This window comes from Geotrypetes seraphini, chromosome 4 (assembly GCF_902459505.1).
Source record: "Geotrypetes seraphini chromosome 4, aGeoSer1.1, whole genome shotgun sequence".
Lineage (NCBI taxonomy): Eukaryota > Metazoa > Chordata > Amphibia > Gymnophiona > Dermophiidae > Geotrypetes > Geotrypetes seraphini.
The window spans coordinates 284,182,386-284,201,755 of NC_047087.1; the positions used below are offsets into that span (position 1 = coordinate 284,182,386).

The 19,370-nt window shown below is 45.4% G+C and overlaps 1 protein-coding gene across 2 annotated transcripts in view; it reads right to left on the reverse strand.

Annotated features, from left to right (window-relative positions):
• The window catches only part of LOC117358833 (M-phase inducer phosphatase 3-like), a 60,801-nt gene that overhangs the window by 27,608 nt on the left and 13,823 nt on the right, over positions 1-19,370 (reverse strand). For both annotated transcript variants that reach the window (XM_033940580.1, XM_033940581.1), the window contains exons 4-8: positions 17,501-17,534; positions 15,861-15,929; positions 13,671-13,823; positions 7,971-8,042; positions 5,760-5,822 (exon numbers count right to left, since the gene is read on the reverse strand). In XM_033940580.1, coding sequence (XP_033796471.1) covers positions 5,760-5,822; positions 7,971-8,042; positions 13,671-13,823; positions 15,861-15,929; positions 17,501-17,534 — 391 coding nt within the window. The remainder of the gene's footprint in view (positions 1-5,759; positions 5,823-7,970; positions 8,043-13,670; positions 13,824-15,860; positions 15,930-17,500; positions 17,535-19,370) is intronic.

Sequence of the window (19,370 nt, forward strand, 5' to 3'; positions counted from 1 at the left end):
CCTATTAAGCGGTATAAAATATTGCAAGCACTGAATCGTAAGAGGGCCTCTATTGCTTTTCTACAGGAGACCCGGTTGTCCTCTGTGGAGCATGCTAAGCTCTGTTCTTGGTGGGTGGGTACGCATTTGGAGGCCCCGGCTCTGGGGGGGAAGGGTGGGGTAGTGATCCTTTTTCGTAAGGGCCTTCACCTGCAGGTCCATAAGGTGGTTCGGGATCCTGGGGGTAGGTACGTTATTGCCTCGGTCTCTCTAAATAATAAGCCTTTGTTGTTTTGTAATCTTTATGCCCCTAATAATCCTTCTGCCAAATTTTTTCAGACGTTGCGTAACCTTTTGTTGCAGTTTGGGGATATTCCCTTAATTCTCGGTGGCGACTTCAACGAGGTCCCTGATCCTCGGCTAGATCGTTCTTCTTCGGTGGGACGGGAATCGCTGCGGGCCTGTACTGGGGCTACCATGCTGGCTTCCTCTTTGGATTTATTGGATGTTTGGAGGGTTCTTCACCCGGTGGAGCGGGACTATTCTCATTTATCTCGAGTGCATGGGTCGCTTTCCCGTATTGATTTTATTCTTCTTTCCCGGAATCTTCTCCCGAGGGTTCAGGAGGCCATGCTGGGTCCGATTGAAATATCGGATCATGCATGGGTGGGCCTGCGGTGGCTGTGGGGGTCCCCTCGGGGAGGAGGTGTTTCATAGAGGTTCCCTTGTCATTTATATCGCAATGCCCGCTTTCATGAATTTTTGTTGGCTAGATGGAGGGATTTTCAAAGTACGAATTTGCAACATCGAGAGGACCCCATACTCTATTGGGAGGCTGCGAAAGCGGTGTTGCGTGGGGAAATCATGTCCTTTGTTGCCTTTGAGGCTCGAGCGCGTCAGAGGGAGATTCTGGCCTGGGAGCATAGGGTTCGGACTTTGCGGCAACGTTTCGCAAGTGTTGCCACGTTGGCGCTTAAGAGGCAGCTTTTGGAGGCGCAGCAGGCCTTGAATGAGCTCCTGCATAGGGGGGCTCAGAGGTCTCGGGAACACTATCAATTCCAGCTCTTCAGGTTCGCTAATAAGAGTAGCCGGATGTTGGCGCGTTTAGCTCGCTCCTCTCGTGGGTCCGCGGGGGTCTCGGCTTTGCGAGATGCGCAAGGAACGCTTTACCATAAGACTGAGGATATTGGGCGTATTCTGCGGGAATTTTTCGCTGACTTGTATGCCACGCCTGGCCCGGATGTGCTTGATGGGGGGGTTTATTTGGACAGCTTGGATTTACCCCATCTCTCTCCTGTAGACTTGGCGATGTTGGAGCGCCCGGTGGAGGTAGAGGAAGTGGCGTGGGTGATTCGTGCCAGCCCGTTGGGCAAGGCTCCGGGACCCGATGGATACCGGGGTGAATTCTATAAGGTGTTGGTGGATGAGGTTGCTCCGGTGTTGTCCGAAATTTTTAATTTGAATGTGGCTAAGGGGTTTTTACCGCGTTATTTGAATTCGGCTCAGATAATAGTTCTTCCTAAGCCGGGGAGGGACCCCACTTTGCCGGACTCCTATAGACCCATTTCCCTGCTGAATTATGAGACGAAATTGATGGCTAAGGTGCTGGCGAATCGTTTGGCTAGGGTGCTGCCTTCTTTAATATCGGACCAGCAGGTAGGATTTGTGCGTGATCGGCCGGTATCTAAAAATCTTCGTCGTATCTTGCTGGCCCTAGAGAAGTCTGCTGTGGACGGAGACCCTGCTGTACTCGTGAGTTTCGATGCTGAAAAGGCTTTTGATCGGGTGCAGTGGGGATTCCTCTTTGCTACGCTGCGGGCATATGGCTTTGGCCCTTTTTTTCTTAACGCCCTTTTAGCGTTGTATAGTGACCCGGTGGCGCGGATTTCGGTGAATGGTGGATATTCGGACCCCTTTTCCATCTGTAGGGGGACCCGTCAGGGCTGTCCCCTGTCGCCTTTGCTGTTTGTGTTGTCTTTGGATCCCTTGATCAGAGAGCTGCAATCTAATGTTGACATCCGGGGACTTCAACTGGGGGCCGCTCATTTTAAGATTGCGGCCTTCGCTGATGATCTTTTGGTCTTTTTGATTGATCCGCAGCGTTCTTTATCTATTCTTTTAGAGAGTGTTCTGGAGTATGGTGATTTCTCAGGGTTCACCTTAAATTTACGGAAATCGGAGGCTTTGGCCTCCGATGCAGGCCTGCAGCGTTCGTGGAGTGGGACTTTTCCCTTGCAATGGGCGGATTCCTCGTTTCGCTATTTGGGCGTGCAGTTGTCCATGGATGTTCGGGAGCTCTACCGGTTGAATGTCGCTCGTTTGCTCACCATTACCGGTTCAGTGTTGGCCGCTTGGCGTACTCTGCCGCTTTCGTTGATGGGGAGGGTGCAGCTTTTTCGGATGGTTTTATTCCCTAAGTGGCTTTATGTTTTACAGACTTTACCGCTGTATCTTTTGCGTAATGATATCCGGGCTCTCTCGTCCTTGTTGTCTAAATACCTTTGGGGGGGTCGGAGACCGAAGTTGCGGTGGCAGTTGCTGGTGGGTCCCTGGGCTCGGGGTGGGTTTGGTGTGCCGGATATGGCTCTTTATAATCAGGCGTGTCTTTTACGCCATGTCCGGGACTGGGTTTTGGGTACTGACCTTTATACTGATATATCCCTGGAGCGCGATTATTTTTATCCTTCTCATCTGCTCTTTCTATTGCAGTCTCGGCTGTCAGTTCTGCCGAGGTTTTGTCGCCGTAGTGTTTTGTTTCGCCCCCTTTGGGAAGTGTGGAGACGGGTGTTGTCTTTATGGCGTCAGGATCCTCATGTTAGTGTGTTATTGCCCATTACTGGTAATCGCTCCTTTCTCCCGGGGCTGCTTCCTTCTGTTTTTGGGCGTTGGCGGGCTCGAGGGTTTGAATGTCTTTTTCATATGATGCGGGAGGATGGGACGCTCCTCTCTTGCGATGAGTTGTTGCGGTGTGGTCTGCCTTCATCGGGCCTTCTCTTTGCTCATTGTCAACTGCGGCATTATGTGAAGTCCCTTCCGCGGAGCGCTCTTTCTTTGGAGTTTGGGATCAGTTTTCGTGCCTTTTTGGAGGGGGGAGAGGACCTGGCCTCTGGGATCTCGGTCTCTGTATATCACAAGCAGCTTGGGGCACTGGGGCCCCCGAGGGATTTTACTGTGGTGCTGGAGGCTTGGCAGAGGGATTTGGGGCAGGAGCTGGGGGTGGGGTTTTTGCTGCGGGCTATTCGTCATATTCCTACTCTGGTGCATAGTGCGGAGCTTCGAGAATGTCATTTTAGGACCTTGCTAAGAGGGTATGCCTCCCAGAGCCGGGCCTACCATATGGGGTGTGTCGCTACCCAATACTGTCTCACCTGTCAGGCGGAGGTGAACTCTTATTTTCATGGACTTTGGGAATGTGAGAGTATCCAGAGTTTTTGGGGGGCCTTGGCTTCCTATCTTCAGGGTCTCCTACGGGTGTCTGTTCCTGTCTCTGCATACCATATGTTGTTCGCTCATTTTTCTTTGTTTTCGGTGTATACCTCGGCAGAGAAAATGTTTTTGAGCAAATGTTATATTTTGGGGAAGAAATGTATATTGAACTTCTGGCTGGCGGATACCCCGCCCTCCTTCTGGTACTGGAGAAATAAATTACACGACCTTTTAGGGTGGGAGGCCACGCTGGTTTCTGCTTCTCGCCGCCGAAGCAGAGACTTTGTTCATATTTGGACACCATATTTGGACAGTTTATCTCCCCGGATACGTAGTCGTATCTTGAATAGATTGCAGATGTATGCCATTCCGCCTGTCTGATCTGGGGGGTGGGGTGGGGGGTCCTGGGGGGGGGAGGGGGTGTGCTTGGGGGGGGTGGGGGGGATGGGGAACCGTGTAACCTGAGAGGACATAAGAGTCCAGTCCTCTTGGGGAGGGGAGTTATGTAATCAATATTTGCTTTTTTGCCTACTGTTTGTACTTGTTGTGGTTCGTTGTTTAATAAAAAACAGTTTTCACTAAAAAAAAAAATTCTATTTATTTTCATTTTAGGATAAAGTAGTTATTAGTTGTGTTGATAAACATTTATAAACAAAGCTATGCCAGCTGAACATCTCTTTCTCTAGTTCAGCAGCCAGAACTTTGATTTATAAAATGACAATTGTACAGAATATTGTTTCTTTTTATACTTTAATAAAATAAGTTCAGTATAAAACTATTTGAGGCTTGTGTGGATGGGATTAGATGGTTTGCCGGGACGGGGACCGAGCTCGCAGGGACGAGGACGAGCTTATTCTCTGCTCTGGAGCACAGAAGGAGGAGCCAAAATGTAGATAATGATTTCTTCACCAAAACTCATATGCCTTTTGTGCTAGGAGCATTGTTGACTGGCTATGGTGCTTTCTGTAGAAACTCTGTATTTTGGACACCTGAAAATCAGTATTTAGACATCCATATTGCATCCAAGTTGGATGTTTATCATTTCAATATTCCATATGGCAAGGGGGAGTGTTATGGGCATGCTTTGGAAAGAACTAGGGAGGGGCCAGGGGAAGGGATGTCCATATTCAAAAAGATGGATGTTGTTTTTTAGACTTGGCATGTCCAGGTTACAGATAGTTTTTCTGATTGAGGCAGTTCTCCATTAAATGGTGATAAAAGAAGTCATAGAAGGCTTTAAGGTACTAACGGTTTAGCCCCTAAATATATAACAGACCTTTTCTCTTTCACAACCAACAGACATAAGAGAAGCTCACATCCGAACTTTGTTCCTCCACCGGTTAGAGGTTGTAAATTTAAAAGACATCATCAACATCTTTTCTCACATCAGGCAGCATTATGGGGTAAAGATCTGGAACAACTGCTCTTGCCTACTACTTATAGGGAATTCAGGAAACACCTAAAACCACATCTGTTCCTGAAGTACTTAGGTAACTGACCTATACAATCTTGGTCCACAACAACTGATCTTTAGAACTGTTAATCACTAACTCTTAACTTTGTTAATTCCATTCAATTTGTAGCATCTTTTTAATCAATGTAAACCGCATAGAACTTCACGGTCCTGCGGTATATAAACTGTTATTATTATTTTTCTGTCCCATGAGTGCTCACAGTTTAAAAAAAATGAAGAACGAAACAAAAAGCTGCATTAGGACTTGAAGCAGCAACTTCTGGATCACTGCTCTGTCTCTCAGCTGGCTGCTGTTATTTCTGCACATGGACATCTGTGTGTCCCTTTCATAATTTGGATATTTCATTTTGTAAAATAGATGTTCTTTCTGATATTTCAGGCAACATGGACATCCATCTCACAAGTATGTTAGAACAGGCTATATCTAAAATACATGTCCTTTCTAAAATGCCCCTCTATGTATTGCTATACCACTCTGAATGAATGCCTTGAAAAGGCGATGAATAAATAAATACTGTACAGTATATGTATGAATGTGTGTGTGTACCAAATGTGTTTGAAAAGCACTGCCCTAGACAGACCACCAGGTGGCAGTTTCAGGCAGTACTCTTGTCTTAGGAACCAAAGTCTGCTTAGATTAGAACTTAAACACACTGAGACAGACACTGGCTTTTTAGAGCAGTTTCAAGCAAAGATAGGCTAGTATGTTCAGATCTTCCAACTTCTTTCAATGCCAGACTTCAGTCTATCAGTCTCAATGATCTTCTACTTCATACTGTTGTAAACACACTCCAAGAAGGAGAAATAACTGCAAATTGGCTCAGATTGCCAGGTCGGTGGGAAGGCTAGAGAAAATGAGCACGATAGCTGATTTACTTACAGTGGCTGAGCTGATATACTTGAGATCCTGATGTTTTCCATCTTCCACTGGCAGGCAGTAGGTCTAATAAATAGGGGGGGGGGAACAGATATGAATAATGAAACGGGAGCTGTATATGGGAAATAATCAGGGCCAGATTTATGTGTATTGTGGCCCCTGAGCTGTAACATTTTAAGAGGCTCTCCTTGATTAAATATGTATCCCTGGCTCCACCTGCCGGCGCTGGCCAGCTCTTCAGGGTCGGGTTACCCATGACAAGGGTTCACAAAAGTGATTTCTAAGTGGGGCAGTTCTTACAGTCGAGCTGGGCACAGGCCAGCTTGAGCTGGTCTTGCTCCAGTAGGCCAGAGAACTACAATCACCACACTGATTCCCAGATTCTCTAAAGTCACTGCATATTTAACGATGGTCTAAACCAGGGATCCCCAAAGTCCCTCCTTCAGGGCTGAAACCAGTCGGGTTTTCAGGATTTCCCCAATGAATATGCATTGAAAGCAGTGCAAGCACATAGATCTCATGCATATTCATTGGGAAATCCTGAAAACCCAACTGGATTCAGCCCTCAAGGAGGGACTTTGTGGAACCCTGGTCTAAACCATCGTTAAATGCATGTATTTTACCACCCTATTATCAAATTTCCTTGCTTTCTAGCAGCCTCCAATTATACTATGCAAATATAGTACAATGAGGTAATTAATATTAAAACAGTAGTATAACAAGGTCATTAATATTAAAATGAGCTCTCCGGGTGATGCTGAAAAAGGAATGCCCCTCTATTTACAAGGAATTGAGGCCGATATTTACTGGCAGGGTCTAAGCTGTTGTATGCCTTACTTTCCTGTTAGGGCCTGAGTGCTGATTGGCTCAGGCACTGACAGGAAAATAAAGCAGCTCATTCCCGCCACCATGAATGGCCCCAATTCCCTCCCCCCCTCCTGCAGAGCCCAAAAACAAGCCTAGTGGTCTAGTGCCCCAACATTGATGCCCCTCCCCCACCGAAACCCATGTGGAAGATCGGCAAGAAGGATGCCCCACTCCCTCCTGCCAAAAGGGTCTCCTACCCTGGTGGTCTAGTGTGACCTTGTTAAGAATGCCAGCAATTGATGTAGTGTATTTAGATTTTCAGAAAGCTTTTGATAAAGTTCCTCTTGAGAGGCTCTTTTAGAGTCAGCCAAAAATCGGATCGGAGTGGACCCACGCGGTCTTACCGATCCTGTTTCATGCATCTAGCTCACAGTCAAAATTTTGACTTTGTCAGACTTACAAATGAGCTGGCAGTAATGTGTACCTCTAAAGAGTTCCATGGGAAATATCCACAGAAAATGTATAAAGTACTAAGGGCTCCTTTTACTAAGCTGCGCAATACCGCACGCACTAGATCAGGGATCTCAAAGTCCCTCCTTGAGGGCCGAATCCAGTCGGGTTTTCAGGATTTCCCCAATGACTATGCATTGAAAGCAGTGCATGCACATAGATCTCATGCATATTCATTGTGGAAATCCTGAACACCCGACTGGATTGCGGCCCTCAAGCAGGGACTTTGAGACCCCTGAACTAGAGCAGGGGTGGGCAACTCCAGTCCTTGAGGGCCAGAATCCACAAAAAGGACAGTAAAACAGCTGTTCCAGCTTTATGTGACAAATTAACTGGTCACTGGTCTAAATCGGTTAATTTCTGGATTGGCGCTCATATCTAATTAAATGCCAGGAGCTGCACTGACCCTGGTACTGAATACCCACGTTTAAGTCACAAACCACATCCAGCTGTGGGATAAGCCACTCACCACCGTGGGCTGAATGTCGACTCGTATGTTTTTAAACCCATCTTAAACATCTTAAAATTTAATTCATTCCTAAGATATTGAGGTAATGAATTCCATAGTGCTGGGGCAAGATTAGATGCTCTGAGAGGTTCAGCTTTTTAAATCTGGAAGCCTAATTATAGGCACACGGTTATTGAATTGCTCCCATAAAAATAAGACATTCTGGGCACCTAAAAGGCTCCACTGGGACACAAACCATGACCCTCTCATTTCTTTCCTAATGCCTAACTCTCCCACCCTGAACCTTGTGATTTGGATAAATATCCCTAATACTTTCTGCCCCACCACAGGACCAAAAAACAGGATAGGTGGGCAGCACATTACAGCTTAATGGGCTGGATGTGAACAGAAGAAAAGCTGCCCATCTCAAAGAACTCTTGTCAACTTACTTTGGAGAAATCCCCAATCAGATTTTCATCTTCAGTTTCTAAACCTGGGATCTGCTGAATGTTGAATCTTACCTAATAGTAGAGAGACAGTGTAATTAATCCTTTTTATCAAGAACCATTAATATATTTTATAATGAACACAATTAAACTTTCTGCCCCACTGACTATATAGTTGAATCTAGAGCAGAAAAAAAAGTTAAGAGCTTATTTCCAAAACCTACTAAGTAAAGGCATATCTGGGACTCAATGGGCCCTGGGCAAGAGGACCAAGAAGGGCCCTCCCACAGTGCACCTCCAGGTCCGGCACCCCCTCAGGCCTGGCACCTCCCTAGCCACCTGCCAAGTCCTTCACAGCTACAGTGTCAGATACAGATCTCTAAAGGCCATCTTTCTGGCTGGCGGGACCTTTCCTCTGCTGTGCCTCACCCACAGGAAGTTGCATCAACGTGGCAGGATGTGGCAGAGGATAGGTCCCATTAGTCAAAGAGGCAGCCTTTAGCACTGTCACTGATGCTTTAGCTGTGAAGGACCCTGTGGGTGGGTAAGTAGCTGAGCATGAGGGGTGGGGAGGTGCCAGACTTCGACATTTGGAATGGAGGGTTCAGCCATAGATGTTGGAACCGGGGGGGGGGGGAGTGGGATGGGGGACTGTGGCCTCACCAAAAATTGGCGATGGTTCAACTCCCCTCCTTACCTCCTCATCTGACAGCTGTAATTTTAAATCTTTGCTGTGTAGCATATGTTCTTCCTTCCTTCTTTCCTTCCTTCCTTCCTCCCTTCCCCCCCCCCAGTGGGACCCTGTGGCATGACCTCTTCAGCTCCAGACTCCCCCCAATCTGCCCCCCTCGTCACTGTTATTTTAAATGTTCCAGCAGCCACACCGCAGCATCCACGAGATGAACCTTCTGCTGTCAGCCTGCCCCGGAAATCTTCATTCAGCAGCTTCTTCCTGTTCCTGCCAAGGCAGGCTGCTACTTAATGAAGGGTTCCAGGGCAGGATGACGGCAGAAGACTCATCTCTTGGATGCTGTGCCATGGCTGACGGAACATTTAAAATAACAGTGGGGGAGTTTCTGGGTCAGACCAGTGGTCCATTGTGCCCAGCAGTCCGCTCGCACGGCGGCCCCCAGGTCAAAGACCAGTGCTCTAAATGAGTCCAGCCTCACCTGTGTACGTTCCAGTTTAGCAGGAACTTGTCCAACTTTGTCTTGAATCCCCTATGACAGACTCCAGAAGAGCGTTCCATTTTTTTTACCACTCTCTGGATGATGAAGAATTTCCTTACGTTTGTACGGAATCTATCCGCTTTCAACTTTAGAGAGTGCCCTCTCGTTCTCCCTACTTTGGAGAGGGTGAACAATCTCTCTTTCTCTACCAAGTCAATTCCCTTCAATATCTTGAATGTGTCGATTATGTCACCTCTCAGTCTCCTCTTTTCAAGGGAGAAGAGGCTCAGTTTCTCCAATCTCTCATTGTATGGCAACTTCTCCAGCCCCTTAACCATTTTAGTCGCTCTTCTCTGGACCCTTTCGAGTAGTACCGTGTCCTTCTTCATGTATGGCAACCAGTGCTGGATGCAGTACTCCAGGTGAGGGCGTACCATGCCCCGGTACACCGGCATGATAACCTTCTCCGATCTGTTCATGATCCCCTTCTTTATCATTCCTAGCATTCTATTCACCCTTTTCGCCACCGCCACGCATTGCGTGGACGGCTTCATCGACTTGTTGATCAGAATTCCCAAGTCTCTTTCCTGGGAGGTCTCTCCAAGTACCGCCCCGGACATCCTGTACTCGTGCATGAGATGCTGCACGGGCTGGGAGAGAGTTGGGAAGGACAGATGCACAGACTGGGAGGGGGTTGGAAATTACAAATGCTGCATAGGCTGGGGGATTAGAAAGGACAGATGCTGTATGGATGGGGTGCTGGGAAGGGAGGGAAAGAGAGATGCTGTCAGTGGAGGAGGGAAGAGAAAAAGGAAATTGTTGCACATAGGTGCATGGAGTGGGAGGGGAAAAGATGGTATACATGGGGAAAGGAAGAAAGAGGGAGAATTGTTGGAAATGATAGTGGTAGAGAGGAGGGATGTCATATTCTGGAGAACGGTGATGAAAGGAGAGAGAGAGTTGTCAGACCACTGGAAGGGGAAAGAGAGATTCCAGACCAGTGAAAGGAAGGAGAGGAGAAAGTGATATCAGACTGCGGGAAGGAGAAGAGAGAGATGTTAGATCATGGGAAGAGGGAGGGAAGGAGAGAGAGATGCTAGACCATATAAGGTGGAAGGCAGAGATGTCATACAACGGGAGAGAGAGGGAGGAGATGGTGCACAGGGATAGAGGGGAAGGGGAGAGAGAGGGAGAATATGGTGCACAGCAATGGGTGTGGCAGGGAAGAGAGATAGAAGAAATGCTTCTTATGGGATAGATGGGAATAGGGGAAAAGAAAGAGAGAGAAGATGGTACATATGGATAGATGGGAAGGGAAGGGAAGACATGGAAAAGTACATTTTGAGAAGAAAGCAGAAAAATGTAAAATAGTTGAATGTTAAAAGTTAATGCCAAAGATGAATGTAGATCAGAAAGTGAAGAAGAAGAGAAAAACAGCAAATGGATAAGAAGGCCCTGGAAAAACAAGAGCACAGACAGAAGAAAGTGCAACCAGAGACTGAGAAGAGATGATTAGATCACCAGACAACAAAGGTAGGGAATATGATTTTATTTTCAATTTACTAATTGAAATGTGTTAGTTTTGACAATTTACATTTGCTGTCTATATTTTGCACTGTTCAGGAAGAAATACATTTGTTTCTTTTTCTCTGGGGGTTGTACTGCCTGCAGAGTCTTGAATCTTAGGGTTTCATTTATATATATTAGTACTTTTAGGGGTCCTTTTATCAAGCTGCGGTAGGGGTTTAACGCGCGTAATACCGTGCGTTAAACCGCCTGCCGCGCTAGCCGCTAATGCCTGCATTGAGCCGGCGTTAGATTTTTAGCCGTCCGCGGGGGTTAGCGCGTGATGAAATGTCTGACGCGCTAATCCCGCTAGCGCGGCTTGATAAAAGGACCCCTTAGTGTGGTTTAATTTTGTGGTTAACCATTATGTGTTTTTAATAAGATTATATTGTGTGTATATATGAAAAATGAATGGAAAAAATGGTGTTACAATTAATACTATCATTATTATTGAGGGGGGGGGGGGGTCTGGGCAGAGCTTTTGGGTCCCCCCCAAAAAAAAACAAAAAAGTGTTCCGCTGCCTATGGGTTCAGCTTCAGGTGACCCCTACCATTGGGCATCCCTGGGCATTTTGCCAGGCTCATTCAATGGTAACTACGCCTCTGCCACCTTTAGTTGCATTGAATTTAGAGAGTTTTGGAAATAAGCCCTTCAAGATCATAGGCTAATTGATAGTGGGGGCTTGGGAGAATTGAGCCAGGATCTGAAGGTTGATGTCAGGATACAATATTGTAACCTCATATTACCTGGCTGTGCTATCCCCATATTCAGCCTCAATACCTTAGAGGTGGACCCCTGTTCGATTACAGAAATTAGAGAGTTCCAAGTCTAATAGATGTCATCTCGAAGTTGGGACATTGGATCATTTATTGTACTATTGTCCCTTGATGCTTAAATTTTGGAGATCCATTTGGGATCAAGTGAATAAACTATTGGAAAATCAAGTGGCACTGGCGTAGGATACCATCCTATTTGGTACGTTAATGAGAGCTAAAAGCCAAATATCTTTTTGCAATAACAAACTTCTCTTAATAATGACAACTTATTTTGAGGAATTGGAAAAACTGGGATCGGTTAAATTACACTTTCGGGTGGGAATCTCTGTGTAATACTTTTAAATTGGAACGTATGATGGCTATACAACAGGGACAGTATAGGAAATTTCTGGATGTCTGGGAACCATTGACAAAATTCTGTAAGGACTGATAACTGATTTTATTTTATGGCCCTTTTAACATACATATACACATCCAGGATGGGAGGGTGAGGGGGTGGGATTTGCATTGCAATCTCAAAATGGGAAAGTTATTGATTGATTCTATGTATGTGTTTTTCTTGATTATTGGGTGGGAGGGAGGGTTAAAATAGATGTTTATTTATGTCTGTAGGATCAATGTGCTCTTCTTGTACTATTATATGTATATATATATTTGTTTTGCACAGTTGTAGTTTGGAAAATCAATAAAGATTAAAAAAAAATTAATAATACCTTAGAGGTGCAAAGTGGGAGTGAGTTCAAGTGAGACAAGTCAAACTTTCTGTTTTCAGGTGCCACATCATCTGCCAAAGACATTTTATTAGCACATTTGAAATGTAACACACCCACCAGGCAGCTGATTTAGGGTGGGCCTGAGAGCAAAGAGAGTGGCTTAAAAATTTAATCTCCCCCAACTAAAGCAAACCCAAATTTAATTTCTGCTTCTTCCCCCTCCAGCATGGTCCTGTCAACCAAAGACCTCCTACCCACCTAAGAGTTTATATGTTGGACAGCTACTAGCACTGTCCTGGAGCTGCTGCATGCAAATTTGCTAAGTTTTGCGCACACGTGAAAACCGAACATGCGTGAGAGAGGGAGAGGCCTATGGCTGGGAACAGTGGCAGCTCCAGGACAGTTCCAGCGGCTGCCCAAAATGTAAATTCTTTTAGCGGAGAGGTCTTTGGCTTATGGGGCTTTGAATCCCCGCAAGAAGGGTTACCATATGGCTCCAGAAAAAGGAGGACAGATTGAGATATCCGGGTTTTGAAAGTAGTGGAATAAAAGAGGACAGATTGAGACATCTGTGTTTTACTTCTATTGAAAGCAATGGAAGTAAAACCCAGATGTCTCAATCTGTCCTCCTTTTTCTGGAGCTATATGGTAACCCTACGCTGCAAGCCACACTAAAGGAGATGAAATTTTGGGTGGGCCTGAGTTATTACCTTTGCCTTGAGCTGTTGCATGTGAAGCTATGTTTGCGTGACAAGTGTGTGTGTGTACATGCAACTGTGGGTGTTGGGTGATACGAGCTAAATAAATGTACAGTGGCCTCAAATCTGTGAAATCTGGAGGTGTAGAGTTATAAATCTAAGGAATAGCTTCAAATGGACCCAGCACTGTCCAAATATTTCTCTCTTTTCTGGATGAGATAATTGACACAGGCAGAATATTTGGCTATTTTTGTAGCTTGGAAATTTAGTAGAACTGAAGCAAGTGTATGGCCCACAGTCTCACCACACACCTCTTCCTTCCAGCTCTGCATTACCACCTCTGGTTTCTTTGCTTTGAACGCAGCAAAACTTTGTGACAGTTTTCTGATGTGTTTATTTGGTCATTTTTATTTACGGCTGGCTTTTTACCTTTCTTTTGCTGATTTACCTGAAGTATGATTAATCAATGGTATTTTTAGTTTATACTGTATATTATAACTCCTGTGATAAACTAATTAATCTAATCTAATCTTCTATTTCTGCGTCCCTCATACCTAGGTAGGCTCAAGGCAACTTAAAGAGGGGGGCGAGGAAGGAGGAGAAGAGGAGGGTAGGAGGGGGAGGAGAGGATACAGTGATTAAGTGTCAAATAGATGGTGGTTAAGTGGTTTATTATTAAATAAAGCAAGATAAGTGTTCCTTGTGTTATAGAGATGCAAGCAATCTGTTTGGGCCTGGAAGGGGCGCTCTCTGAGGTTTGCATATATGCATTGTACTTACTGGCAGGAGCTGTCTACCATTCCTCATGGAACTCTGTCTTCCTCTGCCATGTAGGTCTGGTTTCTTCTTACCCCAAAACTGTTTCTTGTTCTCGGCCTGCAGAGACTCAGAGCTCTGGAAAAGATCAGCAGCTTTCATCTGGGATTTTTTCTGCTGAAAGTAAAATAGAGTAATTAGAAATAAAGAGAAATCTTTATGGAAAATGATTATAACTGTGCTACCATCAAGGGCTCTGGTATTGGATCCCAAGTGACTTCTCCTTAGCTGAAAGGTATTAAAAATGCACAAGTCATCATCTGTACAATGTTTGGAGAGTGTGCATGATAGTACAAATGAGAATGGAAAGGATTACAATACAAGATATGGTCTCGGGCTCTAGACCAGTGGTGCCCACACTTTTTGGGCTTGCGAGCTACTTTTAAAATGACCAAGTCAAAATGATCTACCAACCATAAAATTTTTTAAAAAACACAAAGCACACTGTATGCAGAGAAAATGTTAATTATCATTTATATTCTGGTTTTTTTTTTCAAAGCGATCAAGGCAGATGACTTTATGCAATGCCACCTCAGTAACAACTATACAAAAATAGACAAACGTACCCCCTCCTTTTTTTACTATACCGTGATAGCAGTTTTTAGCGCAGGGAGCTGTGCTGAATGCCCTGCGCTGCTCTCAATGCTCATAGGCTCCCTGCGCTAAAAAACGCTACTGTGGTTTAGTAAAAGGGGGCCATAGTGCAAAATATAGACAGCAGATATAAATTCTCAAAACGGACACATTTTGATCACTAAATTGAAAATAAAATCATTTTTCCTACCTTTGTTGTCTGGTGATTTCATGAGGAGAAGCTTCCGCCCACACACGCACGCTACTGCTTGCAGGCTCCAACAGCTTTGTGAAGAAGTTACTCAAAACGCGCCGCAAAGGTAAGGGGGAGGGAGGGAGCTAGATAGATAGATTCAGGAGTTAGGAAGGAGGGAGGGGGCTGCGCGTGATTGGTGACTGCGCGCGTTCCTCCCTTAACTGCGGGGACAAGGCCATTCACTGCTCCACAGGGCGGTGGATGGCCTTGTCCCCGTACCCGAAGTGAGCACTTTTTTCCCCCACACCGTTTCGGCGGGTAACAGCCACCATGTCATTCTCTAGTAGAGAAAGAGACTGTTTCTGTGTCTGTGTCTGAATTCAAGAAAGCCTGGGATAGGCACGTGGGATCTCTCAAAGAGAGGAAGAGATAATGGTTACTGCGGATGGGCAGACTGGATGTGCCATTTGGCCTTTATCTGCCGTCATGTTTCTGTGTTTCTATGTAATCCAAGTCCCCAAACAGAACTGTTTGAATCAAGTGGAGTTGAAAACTATGTGTTTTCTATTTGCCCTGGAGATCTTACTCACTTTACAGCCACTGTTAGAGCAGAACTAGCTATTTGGTGGGCCCTAGGTCAAAAAAAGCACTTTGCTCCCCCTTCTAAACAAATACATTTTAAAGCCCTCCAAATGCCCCCTCTCCCTCCCCCCCCCCCCCCCCGATTTTTATGCAGAGGAAAACCAGCAGTAGAGGAAGAAGCAGATAACAAGTGCTTCTCACTTGACCCCCTTCTTGTAGGGTTACCAGATATCTGGGAAAAACTGGACATTTCCTCTTTTTAGAAGGCTGTCAGGGTGCCTGGACGGACTTTCCAAAATCTGGCATTTCTCCCAGGTTTTGGGAACTCCCGAGCTCCAGCTGCGTCTGCGGAAGACGTCACACCCATTTGTGCATGCTTGGAGGCCCTCCGGACACAGCCCAGAGGTTGGGAATGAAGAGATGAGGCGTTGTAGGGGCAGGGCTGGGGGAGGAATGAGGCGGGGCTGGAGGCCAAATAAGGTGGGGCTGGGGGTGGAACAAGGTGAAACTGGGGGGGCGAAACTGGGTGGGGGGATTTCTCTTCACAAAATATGGTAACCCAACCCTCTTGTCAATTGGAGGACAATGCATAGAGATTAGGAAGAGTATGCAGAGCTCTGAGGGCAGGGGTGACTCCGCCCTCCTCCCCCCTATCTTTTCAGCCAACAGTTAACTTATCAGGGTTAAAATCAGCTACATAGCCATGGGTGGGCCTGGGTTCTCCCATTTTGGGCTCAGGCGCTTCCAGCAGCACTGCACCCTTGTTACATACACTGTAGTCTCAGGATAGCGGTGGCACTCACCTTCCTTGTATCTAATAGCATCCTGTTCGCCTTTTCTGCTTTCACTTTGGCTTTTCTCAGAGATTTCCTCTTGAAGAGACAGAGAGTGAGAAAGAAAGGGAAAATATAAAAAATGGTTTCTCAATTCAGTGCACTTGGGTGAAAAATGTAATATCTCATGATCCTCCATGGTCAGGCCCAAACTGATGTCACGTAGTTCCCGAGGGTGATTTTTGAGTTATTGCTGGATTTCTGACAACCCTCCACTAATGCATTATGGGACGCCCCTAACCTTGAATTGCTCAAGACAGAGGGGGTCAAGGTGATATGGAAGACTGAAGAGATAGTGGAAAGGGGGGGGGGAGACAAAAATGCTCATGTGGGCTGTTGCGGATCAGATAGGGCCGGCAGCTAAGCCTAACCTATGGGCTTTTCAATTTGCTTCCTTAATCCGTAGCCTCACCTGGTCCATAGGTTAAGCTGGCCCTGCCTGCAGGATTGATTTCAATGGGTAGAATCAAGGGCTACACCTCCCACACGACTTTGGTATGGAAGTTCAAAGCCAAGACTAGCCAACAAATCTCCCTCCTGGGACTGGATAACTTGGTGGCTCTGCATTGTGGTCAATGTACTGTTCTTGGTAGCTACCAGGAGAGAGGTTTGTTGGCCAGTCCTAGTTTTGAACTTACACTTCTCCCTCCGTATTTGCTGTGATAGGGGATTAACAGAACCGCAAATACAGAAAAACCGCAAATAACTTTTTCATATGTTATTCGCTGTTTTCTATTAAAAACCATCGTGAATAGGGTGAAACCGCGAATAACATGGTGGGAGACGTGGCCTGTTCCTGAAGGAGAGGCAAAACACGGTGAAGAAAGTGCTGGGAATCGGTGATTTTCTCTGTAAATGCTTGGAATCATTGATTTCTCTATGCAAGCTGATGTAATTTTGGGGGGAGGAGCCAGCAAGCTAAAAATTGTGAATAATCGAAACCGCGAATGCTGAAACCGCGAATACGGAGGGAGAAGTGTATATCAGAAAGCAATGTGGTATTTGTAGTCTCCGATTTTACTTATTTGAATATGTACTACAGGTAGGGTTACCAGATTTTCCTGAAAGAAAATCTAGACTCATGGCCACGTCCCCAGGCCCGCCCAGTTCTGCCCGTGTCCCACCCCATCCTGCCCCCGGCTCCACCCCATTAACTTGTTTGTGTGTCAGGACAGCAGGCGCGGATGCGACACGATGATGTTGCGTTGCATCCGCACATTCGCGGATGCCATCCCGACGTCGGAAGCTTTTCAAAACCCGGACAAAGTGCCGGGTTTTGAAAAGCCATCCAGACCCCTGGACATGTCCTCACAAGGAGGACATGTCCTCACAAGGAGGACATGTCCGGGAAAATCCGGACATCTGGTAAACCTATCTACAGGTCACATAATGCAGGAGGATAGAGTTGCCAGAAATCCAAGACTGTCCTAAAATCTCCCTCCTGTAACTAGATAACTTGGAAGAACTTCACAGCATCTTGGAATGTTCTGGAGGGGGAAAGACACTGAGCACAGTACAGTCATTATTGTCTCAGAGCTTAATGTCTGAAACTCCAGACCAATTACACCAAAGCTCCCCTCTCCCTTCATTATTTCTCAGAAATCACTTACCAATCTGGGGCTGCTGCTTCCTAAGGATGGCTGACTGTAGCAGTAAAGAAAAGGCAAAACACAACACATGGAAACTGGTTAGTGAAAATCAGAACTGAAGAGGAACTGAAAACATGGTTTTTGTAAACTGATAGGAAAGGGTTTGGGATAAAATCTTTCTCTTGGTACATCCATCTAACCACTCGGTATTCTTAAGATATATATGGCTGTTTATTTATTGGCATATGCAAATAAGTGTGCTTTTTTTTCCTCTTTGGGATGTCCAAAATAAACCATTACATGCACCACTTTATAGAATATGCTTAGAAAGTTATGTGTGCAAAATCTAATTAGTACCAATTAGTGCAAATAATTGCTTGCTAATTGACAATTATCAGCGCTGACTGGAAACAATTATAAAAAAAATAAAATTGTGGAACGCATAGACAAATTTCATTTAATGGGACAGAATCAGCATGGGTTCATCCAAGGGAGGAGGTCTTACCTCCTCAGTCTACTTGACTTCTTTGAAGGTGTGAATAAACATGTAGATAAAGGTGAGCCAGTTGATGTAGTGTATCTAGATTTCTAGAAAGCTTTAAACAAAGTTCCTCACGAGAGGCCCCTGAGAAAATTAAAGAGTCACATGATAGGAGGCAATGTTCAATTCTGGATTAGGAATTGGTTATCAGATAGAAAACAGGGTAGGCTTAAATGGCCATTTAACTCAAAGGAGGAGGGTAAATAGTGAAGTGCCACAGGGATCTGTGTTCTGGGAATGGTGCTATTTAACTAATTTATAAATGATCTGGAAATTGGAATGAATTAAATTTGCAGATGACACTAAATTGTTCAATGGTGTTAAAATGCATGTAGACCGTGAAAATGTGCAGGCAGACCTTAGGAAACTGGAAGACTGGGCACCCAAATGGCAGATATCATTTAATGTGAACAAATGCAAAGTGATGCACTTTGGGAAGCATAACCCGAATCATAGTTGCCAGGTGCTAGGGTCCACCTTGAGAGTCAGCACCCCATAAAAACAGAGCTGGGCATCATTGTACACAATATGCTGAAACCTTCCACCTAATGTACGGTGGCAGCCAAAAAACAAACTAGATGATAGGAATTATTAGAAGAGGGATGGTAAACAAGACTTAGGGCTCCTTTTACTAAGCTGCGCTAGTGGTTTTAGCACGCGCTACATTGCCACGCTAACGCCTCCAAAGAGCTTGCGTTAGAATTTTTGGGGTTAGCGCGTGCTAAAAACGCTAGGGCAGCTTAGTAAAAAGAGCTCTTAGAATGTTATATTGCCTCTGTATAACTCAATGATGCGACCTCACCTTGACTATTATATTTAGTTCTGGTCACCTTATTTCAAAAATGATATAGTGGAGCTAGAAAAGGTTCAAAGAAGAGTGACCAGGGTGATAAAGGAGATGGAACTTCTCTCGTATGAGGAAAGAGTAAAACGGTTGGGGCTCTTCAGCTTGGAAAAGAGACAGCTGAGGGGAGATAGGATTGAACTCTACAAAATCCTGAGTGGCGTAGAAAGGGTACAAGTGGATCGATTTTTTTTTTTTTACTCTGTCAGAAATGACAAAGACTAGGAGACACTTGATGAAAATACAGAGAAATATTGTTAAGACCAATAGGAGGAAATATTTTTTTCACTCAGAGAATAGTTAAGCTCTGAAACACGTTGCCGGAGGATGTGTTAAGAGCGGTTAATGTAACTGGTTTTAAAAATGAGTTGGACAAGTTCATGGAGCAAAAGTCCATAGTCTGCTATTGAGGCAGACATGGGGGGGAAGCCACTGCTTGCCCTGGATCAGTAGCAGTGAATGTTGCTTCTATTTGGGTTTTTGCCAGGTACTTGTGACCTGGATTG